The sequence below is a fragment of the Synchiropus splendidus genome, chromosome 4, assembly GCF_027744825.2.
Source record: "Synchiropus splendidus isolate RoL2022-P1 chromosome 4, RoL_Sspl_1.0, whole genome shotgun sequence".
NCBI lineage: Eukaryota > Metazoa > Chordata > Actinopteri > Syngnathiformes > Callionymidae > Synchiropus > Synchiropus splendidus.
The window spans coordinates 16,268,148-16,290,040 of NC_071337.1; the positions used below are offsets into that span (position 1 = coordinate 16,268,148).

At 43.3% G+C, this 21,893-nt stretch overlaps 2 protein-coding genes across 3 annotated transcripts; one reads left to right on the plus strand and one right to left on the minus strand.

The window, feature by feature from the left end:
* The first annotated feature begins 1,375 nt into the window (after positions 1–1,375).
* On the plus strand, positions 1,376–15,749 carry cers2a (ceramide synthase 2a). Its single transcript, XM_053863806.1, has 11 exons — positions 1,376–1,748; positions 6,387–6,560; positions 6,698–6,815; positions 7,458–7,576; positions 7,652–7,709; positions 8,525–8,575; positions 9,550–9,642; positions 9,787–9,915; positions 10,622–10,728; positions 12,392–12,545; positions 14,578–15,749. Exons 2-11 carry the CDS (start codon positions 6,388–6,390, stop codon positions 14,722–14,724), a joined length of 1,149 nt encoding a protein of 382 aa, XP_053719781.1. The 5' UTR covers positions 1,376–1,748; position 6,387; the 3' UTR covers positions 14,725–15,749.
* A 2,204-nt stretch (positions 15,750–17,953) lies between these two features.
* LOC128757443 (homeodomain-interacting protein kinase 2-like) lies at positions 17,954–21,862 on the minus strand. Of its 2 annotated transcripts, none has more exons than XM_053862746.1 (7): positions 21,714–21,862; positions 21,289–21,464; positions 21,029–21,121; positions 19,633–19,814; positions 19,441–19,564; positions 19,264–19,380; positions 17,954–19,121 (listed from the first exon to the last, which is right to left on the minus strand). In XM_053862746.1, exons 1-7 carry the CDS (start codon positions 21,718–21,720, stop codon positions 18,603–18,605), a joined length of 1,218 nt encoding a protein of 405 aa, XP_053718721.1. In that variant the 5' UTR covers positions 21,721–21,862; the 3' UTR covers positions 17,954–18,602. The 2 variants fall into 2 exon arrangements, with proteins under 2 accessions (XP_053718721.1, XP_053718720.1); XM_053862745.1 differs by having other exon boundaries at positions 17,955–19,121; positions 21,029–21,220.
* Positions 21,863–21,893: the final 31 nt, after the last annotated feature.

Below are 21,893 nucleotides of genomic sequence, written 5' to 3' on the forward strand. Positions count from 1 at the left end.
CAACAATATCATATGAGAGGAGATTACAGACAGACGTTTTTGTTTTTTTTAAGTTATATTTCACCTAAACTAAAGTGAACCCCATTATAATTATCGCCCCCTCACTACTCCGATACCTACCTAAGAAGGCTGGAGTTGAGCAGCTGCTTCTTTGCTCAGAATAGATGGATGTTTTGGGAGGATCTTCGCATAACGTGACTAGACACAAATATTAGCGCTTTTAAATAACAAATAAGGGGCACGTTGTCAGGTCTTCGTCGCCACCTAGTGGACCAAAAATGTACTGATCCGTGTTACATTCCCTTGCACTTTAAATATATAATGTACATGAATTGTCTTAGACTTAAAGGTATTTGCTGCGTTTAAACTTCATCAATTAATGAAGTCAATCGAATTAAGACGTGATATTTTCAACCGAAATGTACCGTGATTACAACTTTTTTTTAGAAGAGTGCAATACAAAAACTGATTCATGACTTGTCGCATTAGTCCGACTTTACCAACACAGACTGGATAACAGTTTATGTCTCCATGTCATAAGCTTATGTTATTATACATTTGCATGATATTGCAATGAGCAGAATGCAGGGAATCCACTCATTTCCACCAACTGAATGAGATACTGATCAGAGCACAAGTTTTTGCAGGTAGTGTGAAACCACAAAAAAGGGTGAGATTCTTACTTCAGATGGGCCCCGACTTGCCTTCTTCAGCACGCCGGCTGTATGAGGGGTGATTACTGCTACAAAGCATGAGGAGGCAGTCTAGTTCCAACTCGTCCTCCCTCAGGGAAGCCACTAGCTGCCCAGACTTTGGCTTCACGATCTTCCTCCACCAAATGATGCTGGTCTGTTCAGTAACTGTAAGAGTATTTTTGGATGAATACGCTTTAAATTGTTCCGAATTTTCTAGTTATCAGGACTATTCTTCAAATAAGTCAGGAGGTATTTATTTTTGTCTTTTTCTCCGTCCATTTCTTTTGTTACCACAAGCACCGATCACATGGATGCTACATTATGTCAGCTGGCATTAGGCACAGACAGGAATTTATAGTAAACTTGGTTGTACCGAAGCTTCTCAAAACGAGTCCCAGGTCCAGATGTCAGCATGTGTTCCAACCAATTCAGTTTAGAGCCAGGATTGTTCATGACATATGGCTCCCAAATCAATAGTTGAAAAGGTTTTTTCTTAATTCATTTTTGCTGCACTGATCCAAACATTTGTTTGTAGTTCAACCACCAATGCGATTTTTGTACTTAATAACAGCAACAATAAGTGTCGCGCTGCTCTTTTTTGGAGGAGCGGAACGGCGGCACGATCCTCACTCCATACACAGGCAGAAGCCTCGTCACGTCTCTCATGTTCAGCCGCTCGCGCCCCGCCCCCAGACCCTCGGAGAACATACCATAATACCCACCACGTCTGACTGATTCAAGGAGCCGGCTAACTCCAGCTCAACGACCATAACGTGTCAAAAGTCGCGAAATTTGGCGGGGAAATATAAAGTTAACTTTTAAGTAGAACTTTCGTCGAGTTCTACTGGTTTCTGCCGGAGAAGTTCCGAGAAGCGGAAAGAGAGTGTTTCATTGAGCGTGCCACAAGTTTGGTGTGTCATTAATGGCGACAGCTACCTGAAACTACCAGAAAAAAAGAGGTGGAGGTTTGAAAGGAGGGTTCGCTCGTCTCTCTGCCGGCGGCTGACAGAGGACACCGACGGAGTTCACCGTTCTGCCCGTCTGGAAAATCAGGTAAGTCGGCGGCACCGTTAGCTGAAGTGTGTGCGCCACTAACGTTGTCACTGCAGATGCCTCGACTGCTCTCTCTTAGTGCTCAACGCATCGTTTTGTGGACGAGAAAAGTGAGCGTGTCGAGTTGTGATAACATTGAAGTCTTCAAAGCGCACCGAATATCAAAGGTGGGCGTCAAACGGTTCCCGAATATCAAAGCAGGCCCGCTTTCTTCTTGTTCGCTTTGGAAACCAAACGTCGATGAGTTACCAAAGGACGCGCGCACTCGGCCGAGGAACAGAACGTTATTTCTAGATCAAACGTTGACGTGCGTAAAAGTTTGTATTTGGCAAACTGGAAGAATATGGACGGCCATATGTGATGACGATGAAGTGTACAAGTTGGATGTGTGTGTCTTGGGTTGTCATGTTGACTGAAGAAACGGTTTGGACCGCTAACGTCCGGGAGACTCCCCGCTTGCCTCATGTGTACCACTCCCTGTCGGAGTTTACGCAAACAGCGCAGAGAGAACAGTGGCAGGATGCTGCTGCTCTTTCAACTGCGGCTGTGCGCACGAGGGCGGTCTACAAGGTCTCACAAGCATCGGCCGGTCACACTCTGTTTCTATGGTTTACACGACGGTCATAAATACCACCTCATCTTCCTCTTCCCCCTGGAATAGGGATGCAACTTACCACTGCAATACACTATAGCTCAGTGTTGTATTAGCCAGGCTGTGTTAGTGTTCTTTGGTGGCGTTTACTGTTTTGCAAAAGTAGGGAAAATATTAAAAGTCACCTTTGCCATGAGCTTACTCTAATATTGAAGTGCCTTTTTTGTAACTTGGTCTGTGCATATACCATAAGCATTACATCAAACATTATCATGAGGCTGAAAAGGAGCATATTGCGGAACGCTTATTAATATCGCTGCCCCTTGTTCCCACCTCTCATTTTTTCCAGAACTTCCAAGTTATCTCTCTAGAATAGTATTGAAGTTTTTGGGTCAAATTAATGTTTTAATTACCTTCATGTTATTGAACTTTTCATGTCCTTTGCTCATGAGTTTTTCTAATTATTGGAGTGTACATGGCTCCATCATATAGTAGGTAGAAGTTCACGCTTCTTCTGTGTTCCTCTTCATCAGTTGTTAAATTCATAGATGTTCCACTAGCAGCCTCTTTCTGCCTTATCTAAACATGACCAACACGGTGTTTGTCTTGCTTGTGGCTCAGGTCATCTCAGTACTCAAACAGGCGGTGTACGTTCTGTATTGTACTTTTTATATTACTCTTTTTGCTTCTTTGAGAAGCTTATAGATGTATCACTCCATGGAGCTGTGGTCAGACTGACAGTGAATTGGTGACACTCCTTAGACACCGTGTGGAACTACTATTATACCACTATATTTGGCATTTTGGTACATTATTATTAATTTCATGTGATTGAATAAAATGAATTCTAAAAGCATTCTAAACATGAAAAAAAAAAAAAACAAGGAAAGCTTTGCCTCGGTTGAGGGGTAAGCCAGGGCTCCCGCACATGGTAGGAAGTTACAGACAAACCGTCTCCCCGCCTGGGTAAGCCAGCCAGTCCTGCTCCCGTACTCCTCTGGAATACACACAAATGAGTACAGTACCTTGAGTGCTTTAATGTCAATAAAACGTCTGTGAGTTCATTGGTCTGGTGTGATGAACCTCTTTATCTTGGTGGCATTTGATCCCATGTCTTAATGTGAGGCCTGCAAGAAGGCTCTACAGTACTGTACTCAGGCTATTAGCTAGGAGGACGTCTGGGCGTCCCAGGTATGCACCAACTGCAGAACATGAAACAATGGACGTCCTCCCGTATCCTCAGCAGGATGCCCTAAATGTCCAATTCTTAGTGCCTGTATAACGCCCTCTCCTAGTGTCATCTTGAAAAGAGTGTTTCCTCCCGGTAATTTCGCCGAATATGATCGAAATTTGCCATTTTTCCCTTGTGCAGTCGTAGCTTGGCCATCATGGCCACCATATTTGTTTACCTAATTGTCTTATCTCACGGTTGTCCTCATCTCTCGAGTCGCCACACTCGCTGCATAAAAGCGCGCTGTGACTGATGGGATGTCTGACGCTGATGAGAGAGAGGAAACCGCAGATAAGTTCCAAACGTTAAACAATCGTCTACAAAACTAACTCATAGGTTTGTAATTGGAGCAGTGCTGTGCAGAGAGCTGTGCTGTGGAGCGTTGCATTTCACAGCACTGTAGTTTCACAGGGATCAAAATTCACATGGTTCTATTTATTTCATCAAGCGATGTGAGATGTGTTTTGTTTGAATGAATGAATGTTTAAATTTGTGAAAGTTCAGAAAACAGATACACAGCTGATACAACTATATGTTTATCTTGCATAAATATATAAATGGAAATGATCAAAATTTATGGTCAAGGGTGAATAAAACAGCTGCTCAGAAGACCCCTGCATCTGAAAGTGTGACTGTTGCAACAGCTAAACTGTTAACGTTTCTCAAATGAGAAACTTTACCAGAGATGAACTCACATCTCTGTTAGCGTTTCTTCTGTGACTCAGACTCAAAAGTCATTTTTGTAGAAATAGTTGTTTACAGCTTGTTTTTTTTACAAAGCAAATTGTAAAGTCAGTCGTTGACATGGCGTGTCTGGAGGGGAATGGGCTTGGGGTGGGGTTATGGGACCGGGGCGTGGCTTCGGACTCTCGGTCCAGTCAGGCTATCAGCTGGGATTTTGACAACTCACGATCTGATCTGGTTATCACAGCTATCTGTTAACTATACGTGCCCCTTCACGTTCACTGCCCAGACGCCCTCAATGTTCATTCTTAAGGCCTTGGGCAGATTTCATGCAGCCTGAAAATACAAAGTGAATTCTGATTGAATAAAATCTCTTACCTAAAAAACAGCAACACTGGAATAAGCGTAATATGACAGCAAAATTGGAAGAATTTGCCCATCCCCAGTTTGCCACACCAAGTCAGTTTAATCCGCTAACGTTTCATCCTTAACAATATCCAAGAACCTCAATGGCTCTTTTCACCTGTTTTATTCACAAGCGCTGATTCGTAGCCACTGGAAGGTGTCCAATGGCTACTGTTGATTATTCAGTGTAATACTTGAAAGTTTCCTTTTTTTTAGTTGCCTTTTTCTGTTCCTGTCAATAAAACTGCCATGTGGCTGGACGAGTTTCTGCTAAACTTATGAAGGTCTTTATATGACCTATAAAACCGTTGGAGTTGCTGACCTTTATCAACTATTTGTCAACTATTAACGCTACGAGAGGACCACGCTGGCAGTGTTTTCTGCCGAGGTTTGTCATCTGCAGAGTGATATCATTGTTGTTACTCGCTTCCTCAAGGAAATAAGTATGATAAGATGAGATTTAGTTCAGGTATAGGCTCCTTGATTACAGATGTTGATATCACTCAACTTCCTTTATGAAGTTACAATCCATCACAAAGCTTATGTCAAGGCCATAGCCTTCCATGGACATGTAATGTGTTAACCAGCGGTCACCCCTTGACCTCTTGTAAGAGAAACTGCAAGCCGCATTGACATCACAAAAAAGAAAAGCTTTTGAAATGCTGGTTTAGTGACCGTTTGACTGCACCTGTTGAAATGATTTACCCATGACATGCGTCTTGGTTAGAGATTCCACTTGCTTCCATGTTAATGTCTGCGGACTTCATCCTGCATCTGTGTTATATGTGATACATGAATAGATAATTATTGACCACTGAAAGAATGTTAAACTCAACGCCTGTCCTAGCTTGTTTTCCTGTCGGCCTTAAACTCATATAAAATATTTCTGCGTTCAGAACGAACCATTGTCCGTGTCCTGGGGTGTATGACTAGAAAATAAATGAGCGGTGAACGGTCAACTCATTAAAAAGCACTCTGCTATTCCAGTTATGCAGTTCACTCCCGAGGGGCAGCAGTGTCTCACTGAGTAACTTTTAACAGACTTTTTGAGCCTCTGAATGTTGAGACGCCTCTGTTATCGTATTCTCATCACTCTACCACAAACCATTGTGTGGCTTCATTCTGTCCGTATTTCCTTCAGAGCTTTCTCATTACATCTCTCTTAACATGTCTTCCTTTTGCATTTGTTTATCTACATTGCGATATAAAAACAGAAGATTGTGCCCTATGGTCTTCTAGAAACATGATTACTTACTACATTTCTCTTCTGTTATGAACCAACCACTGCAGGACATTGTTAACAGTGGCAAAAGACATGAGGCAAACGTGATGCTATATCTCGTCTGTGTAAACAAACCAGTCTGGTTCTCAGGGAGCTGCCTAGATAGTGTAGTACAGCAGTGAGGAACATTTCTTCACTGTTTCTGCTGGTGTTACGCCACTCAAATCTTGAGCACTTCCTGTTTTGTGACGAATGCAACTAGTGCTGGCCTCTTCAAACCTCGTGGTAGAGGAAGTGGCCATGTGCTGTCTTTGTGTCAGATGCTAGGCCAGATTAATCACTTCCACTCGATTCATACTCATCACACTGTCTCCGGTCATCCGGATATTGACTCGGCTGAGAAAATTGCCGAACCGATCAGGCCATGTCATGTTCCCTGGAAACAGTCTGGTGCTTTTACAAGCAATGACAACACGATGGCTTCCTTCTGTCTCTGATCCTCAGGATGTTGTCTCGGCTGAGGGAGCTTCTCTGGGCCGACTGGATCTGGTTTCCTGAAGGCCACGGCTGGGCCGATCTCACAGACAAGGATGGGGTCATCTTCCCCAAAGCTCAGGACCTGTGGGCCGTCGTCCCCATCGCGCTCTGCTTTCTCGTCGTAAGGCAAATATTTGAGAGGCAAGTCGATGTTTTCTCACAGTGTTGCTTGTTTGAGGCCCACAAATGTTTGCTTTTCAAGTCGTAGAAAATGTTCCTGATAAAGATAACGCAGATTGTGTTCATTCGCTGTGAGCCTCTGTGTGTTCTCTGCTCAGGACGGTAGCCATTCCTCTCGCCTCCTTGCTGGGGATCAGAGACAAAGAAAGGGTGTGTGCGGCACCTAACCCAGTTCTGGAATCATACTTCTGCAACACATCAAAGCATCTGACTCAGGTAAGTGCTGTGGAAGACAGTCACAATGTCAGAACGTTAGTGTACCTATGTTTTGTTGGTTTGAAAGGAAGCTAGGTCTTAGATCTGGGCTGTGGTTTTGAGTTTAAGATACTTGTTCATCTAATTTCTAAACGGATCTGATGCCTCAAAGGTGATGTATATGTTAAATCAATGTGTCATGTGGTGCGTTTCGGGCGGAGACGGGCAGCAACTGATGCTCAAGTTGGAAAGCTTTTGCCTCCATTCATGCCACATAAACCAGCCAGAGCACTGATCCTACAGTGACATGTTCATCAGTTGCCAATGTGGAAGGGAAATTGATGGTTTCGCCAGCAGGATGGCATTAAATGTCAGCGACATGAGAGGATCTTACCTGCAGGGAACTGGTGAGCGAAGAGCTTTTACTGCTTGCTCGCGCATTGTGTCATTTCTGTTGTGGCCTACTTTTGAAGCATCTTAAGAGACGCTGTGAAGTGGCTTTGATGTCGATTGGCTACCACCAATCGCAAGTAAAATGTGGGGGTGGTGTGTCGAGAGAGCGTATGGACGTACCTTGCATGAGGCCTCTTTGTTTTATTGTGGTCGTCTCATTTCTTGAAATCCACTCTCATGTTTCTGATTTGTCTGTTTGCCCCTGTTCAGAGTTCAGTGGAGGATTTATGCAAGCAGACAGGCTGTTCAGTGCGACAGATCCAGAGATGGTTCAGGCGGCGGAGGAACCAAGAGCGGCCCAACAAGTTGAAGAAGTTCTGTGAAGCATGGTAGGACCTGCAGCCTTTGGATGAAGACTTAAGTGCATTTTGTTTGATGGATTTTGCCGCCGTTCTCGCCAACAGTTGGAGATTCACATTTTACCTTCTGGCTTTCTTTGCTGGACTGCTGGCTCTGATTGATGTGAGTATTTTATACAGCCAAAACCATTGTTTCATTCATTAAAACCACTGCCTTGTGTGATGTGAGGACACTGTGTGGTGGACTCGTTTGTGGTGAGGTGTGAGTCAGTTGGTTCAGTTTCTAACTAATATATTTATTTTTGCCTATGTTTATTTTAGCTCGAAGCAGTAAACATGAAGAGAATCGCTTTTTTTCTGTTCCAGTCAATTAAACAGTCAGTGGACCTGCAGCAGAACAAGGCTCCTCCCACTTGTAGAACATCTTCGTATGACCTATAAAACGGTGCCTGACATTTGTGCAAGACAATATTAGACCATCCTTATTTTCTTAACTGTTGAAGTGAGTGTTCTGCTGAGATAGGGATATCATTGCTCTTTTACTCCAGGAAGTAAGCGTGATAAGGGGACAATGAGTTTTTGTGTCTGTCAACGTTTGCAATAACAAAGTTAAAGAAAAATAATAATGAACCGTCTACTGCACATGTTAAATATAAACCTGTGCTCCTGAAGCTCCACTGTCCTGTGAAAGAAGTGGAAACTTCAAAACTCACAGGAGCATTAATTACATTAACTAAGTTTGTGTAGCTCTGTTTGCTATCCTCTTAACTAAACTGGTCTGTCGCTGCGTGTTGTCTTCAGCCTCAGGCATCATACTCTTTAAATAAAGTTTAGGAAAGCAGACAGGTATGCTATCCTGCAAGCTAAGGCTGAACCCTAGCTCGTAGTGTGAGTTTAATCCTCCAAGTGTTCATTGATGGAATGTTATGGTGTGAATGTGAGACAATAACCAACACATCTGTGTGTCTCCTCCTGCAGAAACCATGGTTCTACGATCTGAAGCTGATGTGGGAGAACTTCCCAAAAATGGTAACCAATCTTGGGACTTGAACCACATCCTCATATTGATCTTTGACCACAAAGTTTCCTAATGTCCTCTGAATAATTTATCCACTGTGCTGTTGTGGTCCGCCTTTGGGCACCAGAAAGTTCTGCTGGACCACAAGCATAGAGGGACAGCTGCAGCGCTACTGTTAGGATGATGGATCAGCATTACACTCAATGGTTTTATAACCTCAGCTCCAATTGACCGTAATGAGTTGGACTTCCCTCCATAGTTCAGTTTTGTTGTTGTTAGTCTGAGTCATGCACGGTGAGAGTAACGTCTTGTCACTGATCCTCTTGTGGGTTTTCATTAAGCCGGTGTGCTGTAGAGGGTTTGTAGGTTGTTTGGCAAATGATGGCATCACTGGTGTTTATTGTGACTGTGGTTTTGTTGCTTTCTATCAGCTGTGTTGCTCACACTAGCTTCAGACTACTACTACTACTTTTACAGAATATTTGGGAGGTCTTGTTGCTACAAACAGAGCTGTATTATGTTGACAATGTTCTCCATTACTGTGTGTTGATACTGCAAAGACAGCAGTTGCATGGCTTTTTGACTATCACTGGGTGGAGTGAAATATGGGCCTCTGTTAGACCGACTCTGAAAACAGCAACATTATTGCTGCTGCTGTATGACACCTAGGATGGTGAACATTTAGCTGTTCTCCCCATAACACTGAGACCGTTGTGGCGGTTCAGCTATACTTTGGACTTTGTGCCGGTGCCCCCCTCCCCAACCGTGGACTCGAGGGAGGGATTAGACTGGCAGAGTTTTGGAATTCCTTAGTCTGTCTGCTAAAGTTGTGTGAAACACACAACAACACATGTATAAAAACCTGAGTCACGAATAAATCATTGGTATGTTGGTGTATTATCTTTTTGTAAATGATTCATCAGTTGTCATTTTTCAGCTCAAAGATATGACATGTATTTAAGTCAAATGTGTTCCACTTTCTCAGCCTCTGGACACTTCCCAGTACTGGTATTACATGATGGAACTGGGCTTTTACCTCTCGCTGGTTTTCAGTATTGCTTCAGACGTCAAACGTAAGGTAAGGTTTTTTTTCTTTTTAATTGAGAGTTCATTTTTATCATTTCATTTGTGCCTAGAAATTTCCATGGTTAATTCCGGACTGCATTTTAATCGCAGTCATGAACTGTTCATTGGTGATGGATTCTTGTGTCTCTCGCTGCAGGATTTCAAAGAACAAATTGTTCACCATGTGGCCACCATCATGCTCATCAGCTTCTCCTGGCTGGTCAACTATATCAGAGGAGGCACTCTGATCATGCTGGTACACGATGCATCTGATTATCTGATGGAGGTTTGTTACCACTATTTTTTTTCTTTAAGAAATACCAACGATCAGTTGGTACATGACAAATAAAACAGCATGAATTGTTTCGCAGCAGTTGCTTCCGATTCACACTAAAAGATGAGCAGCATCTTTGTGGACAATGATTTACCGATGTTTACCGATGTTGTATAATGTACAGGGTAACTGGGGACATGGCTGCAATCCTGAAGTCCATAAGGGAAAAGAGTCAGACGACAGCGTCATTATGCGCCCTGTGACTCTCTTATCGGATTGCTGGTTAATGATTGGACCTCATTTGTTCACAGAAGGCGCTGAATAAACACTGCTGTTTATTAGTGTCAGATAATTGCCGTAGCGCTACTATCACAAATGTAAATGTCATCTAATTTCGCCCATAAATAAATGTTTGTCCCTGCCATTTATTGATCAAACTATTTTTATATGTGTCTAAAATCATTTTGTTATGTAATGGTAAGATTTGTGTTCGGTTGCAGCTGAACTCGACTTGCTTTTTTAACTGGTCATTTCCAGCTCATGTTCAGGGCCGTTTATGTGTCAGAGTCCATGTGCAGACAGTTTTGTCCACCGACTCATTTGAGACGCTCCTCGGTCTGGCGTCGTTACCGCGGCCTTGGATAGAAACCAATTGAGCTCGGTGACTGCCCTCTAGTGGTCAACACGATGCTACACTAGATTCTGTTCTCTGTTCCAGTCGGCCAAGATGTTCAACTACGCAGGTTGGAGGAGAACCTGCAACATCATCTTCACCGTGTTTGCTGCAGTTTTTATCGTCACTCGGCTTGTCATCTTGCCCTTCTGGTAGGAACAATGCTCTCTGTTCTTCCTGTCCTGTTGCCATGACCATGAATAAACCTGCTTGAAAAGTTCAATCCCAATATTTTCACGACATCGGCAACAATTTAAACGATAATAAATCGTACAATCATTGAAACTCATCTGTAACTTTATGTTGCGTTTTCTCTCCGGTTATTAAAGGAGAAAAAACACTAAATTCCAAAGATATGAGAGCTGTACTTTAAAAGTCAATGATCTACTGACTAAAAATTAATTTCTCGACTCGCACAACTCACATTCTCAGCTGTGGGAAAATATACAAAGGTACAATACAATAGGAATACAAAGGTGCAGGACAGCTTTGCAGTATCATCCTTTAGCTCAGCTCATTTTTTGTCAGACTGACGCCCACTATAGTGGAACGCACTGCACGTGCACCAGGTGGCCAGCGTCTCCCAGGGATCACTGTAAACTTTATTTACAACACATCATTGTTATCTGATGTTCCGTGCTGCATCCTCTTCTGTTCTTCTACCCTTTACTTCATTGCACTCCGAGAGGGAATCTGGTCCTTATTCTGGACTCCTGCTGGACTGTGACATGTGATGTGATCTGAACGTATTGCAGAGGTCGCACTGTCCTTCATTCGCTTCCTTCTGACCATGTCACAGAAGTCGTGGAGGATGTAGCAAGAATAAATGGTGTGGTAGATCATGCTTCACATTTGGGCTTCTGTTCTTCAAAGCCACATTCTCTGACTCACACAGACTCTGCTGTTGGTGTGAATCTGATGCAGGATTTCTGTCTCGAACTCCTCAGTGCCGACACCAGTCGCAGCTGCAGCGTTTCCACAACATTGGTGTTGCTGCCAAACTTTAGAAGTTTCAGTTGGCTCTGATACCAGAGGGTAACCAGTGTAAACAAGCACTGCATCCACGAAAACATGTCAGTCGGCCCATTATCATACATACTGCACATTTTTAACACGATATTGACAATTCATTTATTTTTAAATGTTACGATCATCATCAACGCTGGTATACCACAACAGGCTAGTTGATCTATCCAGCAAGGTTGCCGTTGTTGTGGCGCGACAGTTTTTTGGCAGAACACAGCGAGGCTGGCAGTGGTCTGTGCTGGGGCGGCAGCGGTGCTGCAGGAAGCCCTTTGTGTGTTGACTGCTGATATAATAGACCGCTCACAATAGACAAAACCAACGGACTCTGAGACTCTGTATCTACAAACGTCATCATTGAGAGTTTCCTGGATTCAAATATGTAAACTACAATCATGAACCAAAGGCCTCCAGCGCTGCTCCGACTTGTTGGCTGCCACACGCAGCAGAGCTGGAGAGCACGGTGTGCCGTCATGGACTCCTCATAGTGGTGAAACAGTTTTGCCTCTCGTGACAAGGCAGGCGTGACGACACACATCCTGACCCAGAGTCCACAGCATCATGCAAAATGGCTTGAGCTGAAACAATGGAGATGTTTCATGGTGGATGAGAAATGATATGATAGACTTACTATATATTTACAGCGTTATCACCCACCACTGTGTAACTGTGCTTCACTTCTCCACATGCTGATGTAAGCTGAAATCCTACGTTGAGTTTTGTTCATTCCATTCATTATTTCAACGGTCAATTCGGTTCTCCTCTCTTAAAATAAGTTTGTTTCCTTCCCAGGATCATACACACAACGTGGGTCTACCCTCTGACCCTTTACAAGCCTTTCTTTGGCTTCTACTTCTTCAACGGACTTCTGATTGTGCTGTTGGTTCTGCACGTGTTCTGGGCCGTTCTCATCCTGCGCATGGTGGTCAAGTTCCTGCCAGCCAACGTGAGTTCAACCACAGTCATTTCCTGTACATACGTCTTCATGTTTTACAGTGAGATCGGTATGAGGTCTGAGCCATGAAACACAAAACGTACACATGACTCTATCATCTGCTCGCGTCCCAGCTGACTTTTTTCATTTCTAACTCTTTATGATTCCACATTTTTAATTCTCACTTATTATGTTGACTTTTTATTCTATTTTAAAGCCTTATGTGTCATTCATAAACAATTCCAGTATCTGTGGTTCTCCCCATCATTGTAATGTAAACCACACACATGCTCATTTAGCTGTAGATGGAGGTGAGTTCCTTTGATTTGCTCCATTGTTCTGACTTTATTAAAAAATGATTTTCCAAGAAGATCAAAACTACTGGGTAACACTGTCAAGAAAGGACATGACATGACATGATATGATGGCTATTGGGAGGGAAAATGTCCATCAGAAGAATGAATCCAAGCCAAAACTGTTACAGCTGTTACAGTGAAATGATTAGAAACAGTCAGTTATCATAACAAGACAAACAGGACATAACGGAAACAAGACAAAAACAGATTAAAATTGGTCTGCAGTCACACAAGCACCTGAGGGACGGAATAAATGTTCAATTCAAAGAGCTTTAGATTTTTAGAGCAGCAATAATGAGCTCATAGGCGAAATCAAGTCAGTTTATGTGACACTTTCTTGTTTATTTTGAAACTTGGAAGTGACAGTAGAAAAAAAACCCCCAGAATATTCATCAATTATTTATGATTATAAAGTATATTAAAAAATGAGGATAAAAACGAATGTTGTCATATAGCCACCAGAGGGCGCTACAGCCCGGAACTGCTGCTACTACTACTACTTAATACTGACGGAAATGAGAGACTTGTGGAGATATCGCTTGTCTGTGGAGGCGGGCTATTCACTTTCCAGCCATATTAAACTGGCAGCAACATGACCGGCTGTCAAATGATTATAAAACATTTCGAAGAAGACTATTTTAAATTGTTTTATAAATAAAAAAAGAAATGTCATAATGTGCTGGTATTGATGAATGTTCATACTTTATACCTGTTAATATAAATCAGTAAATATGTGGGGAAATCAAATGTGAAATAAAAATACAATCCAAGAAAGAACAAATATATTATAATGTATTTACTTTATTATAATATCTAATAAAGAATATATATATTAATATATGTATTCTTTATTATAATACAGTGGTACCTTGGTTCTCGACCTCAATCCATTCCAGACGGCCGTTCGAGAAGCGATTTGTTCGAAATCTGAATCGATTTTTCCCATTACAGTTAATGGAAAAAGAGATAATGCGTTCCAAGCCTTAAAATAGGCTTTTGTAGGAGTGAATGTAGAGTGTCTGCTGCATGTGGGAGGGGTTGCCGAGTGAGTGACGTCTCTCCTGAAGTGAAGAGGTGCCCGGTGCGTGTCCAGCTCTGAATGTGCGCTTCTGTGCAGTTTGGCTGTGACAAAGTCATAAACCAAGTCACGCTCTGTCCCAGACTCGCCTCATCCCTGTCCGAGACAACAGGACATCAAACACTGGTGTACGCGCTCCAGCCTCGGAGGTGTGGAGAGCCAGCACCTCCCCTGTGACACTGTACCACGGTCCAGTGCGGAGACAGGAAAGGTTTTACACCTCAATATGAAGAAAAAAACTGTCAGTAAATGGAGCTAACAGGACACGTCTGCATATAGACGCTGCGTTATACACAATAACAAAGCGTGTTGTGGGTCAGCTGATCGCTCGGCGCACGTTATGTTTTTTCCGGCTTATTTCGGGGGCGTTCGAGTTCTGAATTTCGTTAGAAATCCGAAGCAAAAGAGTCTCGAAATTTTTGTTCAAACTTCAATTTGTTCGAATTGTGGGATGTTCGAAAACCGAGGTACCACTGTATAGAGTAAAGACAAAAGATGGGCAAGAAATTAAAGCCAAAAAAAGTCAAAAAAATGTAAAACTTTTCTGGTTTTAGTTTTGAGTTTAACTTTTCTCGAATTCTTGTCAACTTTTTTTTCCTCCATTTGACAGCAAATCGTTGAAGATGAGCGGAGCGACAAAGAGGAAACTGAATCGGATGACGAGGATCATGTGGAGAGAAAGGACACATACAAAAACGGCTACATACAAAACGGGCACACGCCACTCAACAACAACAGAAGAAGGAAGGGAGACTGATGAGAGGGTCAAACTGGACTGTAAGAAGAAGAAGAAGAAGAAGAAGAATGGTATTGTGACTCTGGTCTCACACAGAGTCACATCCACACTAATTTCTGAGGCTGGTTACAACTCATGATTCCACATCCCAGTGGGTTGCACTAAATTTCACAAACCCCTTCGAGTCACTGTGCTCGAAGGTCATCTCGTGTCCTGCATATTTGCTTGTAGCTTCAGTGGTGTTACCAGAGGTGGCACTGCAGTTTGCACAGCCTATCTGACTAGCATTGGCAGCACTGCAACTTGACTGCTGATTTTGAGCTGAGCTGACCATGATGTCCATGATGACTTGTCACTTCACGTCAGCATGTTGATTTCAACGCCCCATGAAGCCAAAATAAATCAGATTTGATGTTTTAGATGTTTGAAGCTGCCACCTCAACAATGATTTGTGTTTCCTTCGCTGAAACGCACTGCGCTTTTGTTTGTTGTAAAAGTTTGGACTTTTATGTTTTAATCATTTCTGGTTCTGGAGCAAGGTGTTGCAAATGAGAGTGAATGTGCAAGTGAGAGCTTCAAAAAGAGTCCAACATGTCTCTTCTCAGTGTTGTTTTTCACCCGGAGTCCTCCTAAGATGCACTTTATAGTTTTGGTCACCATCTCTGACTATGAAAACAAAGTGTTGCCTATGTGTTTCTCCACTCGGAAAGTTCAGGTCTCGTTCTGTTTTTTTTTTTGTTCGCAGCCTCTTGGCATTTGTAAAAAAAAAACGCGCCAAAGAATCACCAAATTTGTAAAGTGCCTTCATCATTTCATCCGTTGTCATTGGTTGTCAACAGTGTTGCGACGTCCAATCGCTCCTCTCAAGAGCTGAAAGTTTTTATTCTGCTTTTTTGTTGCTGAGTTGTTTCATGCTGATGATTGACTACAACAACAACAATAATAATAATAATAATTGTTGATATCTACTGTGTGTTTTTGTTGTTCTTCTCTCCATAACAAGTGAGATATCTCCACACCAGTCGCAGAAGCTTCTGCAGGCTGACCAAACTCATCCTCTCACGAGCCACTCACTCTGAAACTAAACCTTTTGTTGGTGACTTAAAGGGGCAACATTGCAGGCTTCTCACCTGGATTAAAAAAAAACCTGTTTACTGATGAAATGTTGATTTACTGTGCTGTAGGAACATTGTGTGAAAGATGACAACATTTTATACCTTCATACCTGACTAATATCTGACTTCATATTTACCTTCATATTTGCAAGTCTCATCTCTACGGTGTCAATATTCACTGTAAAAACTGGCAGGTAAAGTCAGAACTTGGTAGAAAAGTCCTCCTCTGTAAGTCAGGGGCAAGTCACCATACGGTGCAAACCACTTGTGAAGACTAGCTCAGCACCATGGGCCTCACCTGGCCCAAATGCACCAGGCGCTCATGGGTTAATGGGCCGTGCCTCTGATCCCTCCATAAGAACGGAGAAATAAAATGCGCGACGGGATCCGGTGTCCTCCTTCGCCCTCCTTCATCCAACCACTTCTTAATTGCTCGTTTCATATGGAGGCAGATCACTTCTCCTCCACGGCCTCGGCCCCGGTTCCGGTCCAGCGCTGGCAGCTCCACTGTAACCACGTTCATCTTAAAGTGGCTGGGTCAATTTCCAGGCTGCACCTGCTGCCCGCACCACAATTTAATCTGTAATGCATCTCCTGTCCCGCCGCCTCCTCCTCCCACCCTCCGCCCCGAACCTCCTCTGGGCCTACACCTCCCTAGAAATCTTTCACTCCGCTTTCACATCAAGTTTCTCTCCTTCCGCTCAGGATGTGTTTAATAAATGAGGTCGGCGTCACCTGAAGTGACGGCCTTATGGCGGGGAGAAGCCAACTGCATCTGCGTCTGACAGCCGCACAAAAGACGCCGGGTGTTTGATTCACTGACCGTTATTCAATTCCTGCTTAAGTATTAATGCAGGCTTTACGCGCCGGGGGGAGGTCGTGAGGTGCAGCGGTGTGATCCTGCGTGTGCGCGCGCGACCCTGCACATGCGCTTATTATAATAAGTTCCATACTTTTGTGTTGAAGCGACCGGTATTTTTGTTTTGTTTTGTTTTTTGCAAACACGCGACGATGAAGTTCAAGTGCGCGCGCCTTTGAGCGCGTCTTCCGGCGCACCACGCACGTGCGGAGGTGTGCGTGCGCAGGTATGTGCCGTGCCGCACGGCTCATTTTTCCTGTGATGAGTTGTGGGACAGTAGTGACTCGTGAAACTGATGACTTTGTCTTGCGTAACTGGACTTGAGAAGGATCACTGGAGCCCATGGTGCGCTGACCGTTGCGCTGCGTTGTCAGACAGTGTCAAGCCGAAGGAATGGTAAGTGCCCGTCACCGTTTTCAATCTGTGTGTCGAGTAGAAAATGACCGGCGGGAAATCACTCTTTTTCCACAATAATCTGCTCTTATTTGCGGCTGTTTTTTTTAGAAAAAATAATTATTTAAATGCATGAGTCTCGTAGTAGTGTATATGTATGTGTACATGCTGCTGAACATTCAGCTAGTTTTTTTCCTCTGGATATATGAAAGTACTTATAATTTTACATCAAATACTGGTTTGTGCTGAGTGAGACTTGTGCGGACTGAACCAGGGTGCCAATTTCATTTCAGTTTTTAAACACAGATTCACTAAATTTCAGAGAACAGAACACATACTGCATGTTCCTTCTATAACAATCAAATTATAAGAGTCATCATATACTGCAAATTCCAAGCCAGTTTGTCTCTCCCCCCAGCGTTGCTGAACCCGACCTTTCTCAGAGGAAGATCTCGGCTCACCAAAGTTGCCCTCATGGACCAGAGGGCTCAGTCGGCTCCCCAGTTTGAGGTGGACGTGGATCTGGGCTTCGCTCTCTTCTTCCTCTTCCTGCTATGTTTCTTCCTGCTGGTGACCGTGGTCCGCTGCGCACAGACGGTGGTGGACCCCTATGGCTCCATCTCCACCTCCACCTACCAGGAGGAGCAGATCACCTGACCACATGGGGACGAGCGCATGGACATTTTTTTATAAAAGAAAATCACTATTCGTTTTTTTTTTTTTTTTAATGAAGATTTCACTTCTTCAACTGTATCTCTTTACTGGTGGATTCAGGAGCAAATGCAATATAACACCGGATATTATTCACTGTAAATAAAGATTTGAATTTGAATCCGAAATTCCAGTTTCGACTTACTCTCAGGTTTGTTCTGAACCTCAGTCAGTCTTAGTTTTAGTCAGAATGGAAAGAACAGCTTGGATGGATATCTGGGGGAGGATGTCCCCTTCACACGTCACATGATACTTGAGTCACTTCTTACAAAAATGAAGCGTCGTAATGCAGGATTTCCCTCTCAATCCAGGTTTGGCAGTTTTGTCCAGATTTTCCAGTTCATGCGACATAACAAAATGGAGGTTATTTCATAGCTTGATTTTTTTTATTTTAAAACATCAACACTAGAATGACAATTGTGGCTACTTATATGGCACAACTTAACGTCTGTATATCTGATGACATATTTTTGTGCATAATTGTGGTCCAGAAATAAATGAGTGATGGGGTGGGGGTTGAGGTGTGTCACTGTATGATGAGTCGACTCAGTTTTAGATGCGATAAAATCACTTTTTTTCTTTTGATCATGATATTTATTGAGCCACAGTGTGGAAATTGTTGGATCCACATTACTATTATTTGTTTCCACGGTTTGCCGAGTGCAGCTTATGGGTCTTTCTAGGTCTTTTGAGCTGTTTAATACTGGATCGTCAACAAGACTCAGGCTCTATCGAACTGTCAGTCTGACAAGGTGAGACCAATCTGGACGTCACAGATGTTTTTCTGCTGACTCAGCTTGGAGCTGGGAGGTCCTGGTTGGTCAGCGGGGGAGATAGTTCAGTACCTGGGCCTGCTGGTAGATCGGCACGCATCTCACTGTTCTGGACGTGAAGTTGGGATGCACGTGGATGGGTGGAAGGCCGGTAGGTCGGTTGGTGTGTGGGTTGATGTGCTGATGTGTCACCAAGTAGGTCGGCTGGTGCATCAGTGGAGCCTTGCATGAAGCATGAGTGCAAAAATACACAACACCTGCAGGCTGGTGTATCGTCTGTCTGCAGTTGTCGGCGATAATGCCGTCTCTTGCTCCCTCAGAGGCAGGCGGACCAACAGGCTTCTCTGTGAGGAAGGGGTGTCGCAGCACCTTCAGAGGAACAGCGCGGGCCTGTTGGTCCACCCGCAGCATGCTCTGAACCAGGTGCACAAAGCAGCGTGCTTTGTTCACATCGGTGTCGCCTGTTTGCCAAATCCTGCTCACCATCGCTTCCTCCAGTGACCTGAAGGAGGCGTACCTGCTGTCCACATAGCAGTGACCAGTTTCTGACGCAAACTTCTTCGGAGTCTGGGGAGACAGGTCGGACCGTTAGTTTATAGGGAAAGTGGGGGAGACACTGGAAAGGATGGGAGGGCACAGGGATGTGTTGCACATGTGAACAGATGAGCGGAAACAAAATACTGTTGACTGTTCGGTCCATGGGAGGCACCTTGAGAGTCCAGATATTCTGGCTGCCTTCAACAAAGTCAAAGAAGTACCGGCTCCTCTGACCACACCCAAGTTGCTTGACAGAAGGTGGGCCCAGCGTCTCCACGATGAACTTCATCTGTGGACAACAATCCTCAGTTGATCTGCTGCTGCACCACAAGCCTCTTTGTGTTCTCACCAAGTCGTACTCATGACGGGCAGGTAGAAGTGGGAATCCCATCGCAATCTCAAAGACGACCAGGCCCAGAGACCACATGTCCACTGACTCTGAAAATGTCATTCGTAGCACGACCTCTGGTGCCCTTGAGGTGAGGAAAACATCCCTGTCTGCTGCCTCCTGAGCACTTTGTCCGACATCTGCCTCACTCACCTGTACCACAAGGACTGAACGTTTGTCCCAGACACGGCGTCCACCACATGACAGGCCAGGCCAAAGTCGATGAGCTTGACCTGTAGGGGTCTCTGGTTTTGGTTCACCACCATGATGTTGTGCGGCTTGATGTCGTTGTGAATGATTTTCAGTGACTGCAGGTGAAGTAGTGCTGTGGTCATCTGAGGAACATGAGCAACTTCCTCTCAGTCCAGTGACAGAACAAACATCTGTTGATCTACTATTGAAATTTAGGATTAAAAAGATTTGATTTAAATATATTGACAACAGTTTTCTACTGTACATTTGTGCTTCAATAATATCTCCAACTATCACCACTGAGGTCTATTCATATGTTATCATTATTATCATTATTAGTATTAGCAGTACTAATAATAATAGTAATAATAATTAGGGATGCACCAATACCATTTTTATTCCAAAACAAGTAATGTACTTGCATTTGAGTACTCACAGATACAGAGTATTGTGCCATTACACATAACGTTACTTTGAGTTTTTTATTTTTCCATATATTGTCTGTTAAATGATCATTTCTCAGTATGTTGTTCTTACACAAGGGTGACATCATTACAGGCAGCGCAGTACAGTACTACAGTACAAATTTGGTAAAATTCAAAAACTGCATGCTACTGTGGTATAAGTGGTATTGGTTTCATGGTATCGGTTACCATCCTGTAAGTGCGAGTAGGAGTTCTCAAGCCCGGTATCGGTGCATCCCTAATTTTGAAATATGGCAACTGACACAAATGCACATGAACATTAAGACAAGTGAAGAAATGGATTAAAACGCAAAACTTGACTTTTGGTGATTATTTAAAATATCGGTCCTGACACAATGAGACACAGAAATAATTTATTTTTCCAACAATATTTCTTTTATGTGTGCTTCATATTATAACAGGTTGGAGGACAAAAAAAACGACTTAATTTGGTTTTATAATTAATAAATTTGAATATTTGAAATGAATGATCAATATTCAGTTGAATCTGTACAAAAATGTTTAAAAATGAGAGTGGAATTCCTCCAGTGATGCGTGAACTCTGCTGCATGGATTGCACAGAATCTTTTTTGCAAATTTCTTGTTATCATAAGTTTTTTAAACATCAATTTTCCATCCATCAGCTCATCTCATTTAATCTCTTTATCATGGATGTTTTGGTTTTGACATCACCTTGTATAAAAATTGAAGTGCCATATACATATGTGTGTGAGCAAGCAAATAGCATTGAAGCATTGTTAAGCTTCTGATTTGTATATATGATTTGGTTAGAAACCACATTCCTATTTCATTCCATCTATTATGAAAATAAACTTTTGAATTTCAAAAACTAATCTTATCCAAAAATCCTGATCCCTGTCATCACAGCTCACCTGGTGTAAAACATGGCGGACCTCGGCCAACAACAGCGGCTGAAAGTTCCTCTTCCTCATGAAGTCGAAGAGACTCTGGTCCAGAAGCTCAAACTGCAGACAGATGAGTGACTGATAGGGAAACCATCCGAACCATCTCACCAGGCTGCAGCTGTCTGAGTCCAGAGTCAGCAACTGCTGGAGAATTTTAATCTGCAAAGTTTGGTTTCAGTGTGACTCCTTTAGGCTCTGTGACTAAGACTCTAGTGTTGCTGTTTTACCTCCTTTGACACCATCTGGGTGTAACTGTGTCCGCTCTTTACTATCTTCACTGCCACTGACTCTTTGTTGAGCAGGTCTAGACACTTGACCACCACCCCGAACGTCCCCTCTCCCAGAAGCTCCTGCACTGCCAAGTGAGGGGCGAGGAGGGTTCCCTTTTGTATCGGGATTTGAACTGTACACAAAAAGGCATGGCTGTCAGTGGCCACCAGCAGGACAGGTCCACATCTAACAGTAGGTGGACTGAGACTCCAAGTGTAAATAGGCTGACACCAGAACATTAGGAGGTAGAGCCTTTCAGTGCACAACCACAACATTAAAAGCATAATCCTTGCTCTTTACATTCTAAAACAAAAGTCATTCAGCACAAAAACTCTGAACACAATACTGCTATTTTCAGATCACATGTTTTTAAAGTACGTACTCGCCATGGTGCATCAGACAGGATGCAACTCTCCGAGCCAGAGCAGCGCCAGTCAGTGTCCATCAGCGGGACACTGGACTGGTGGCTCTCCCGAACCTGCTTGATTTATTTGGCTCTGATTCACATGAATAAAAGGAATCCACGATGACTCTTTGTATGTCATCATTGCTCTGATTTTAC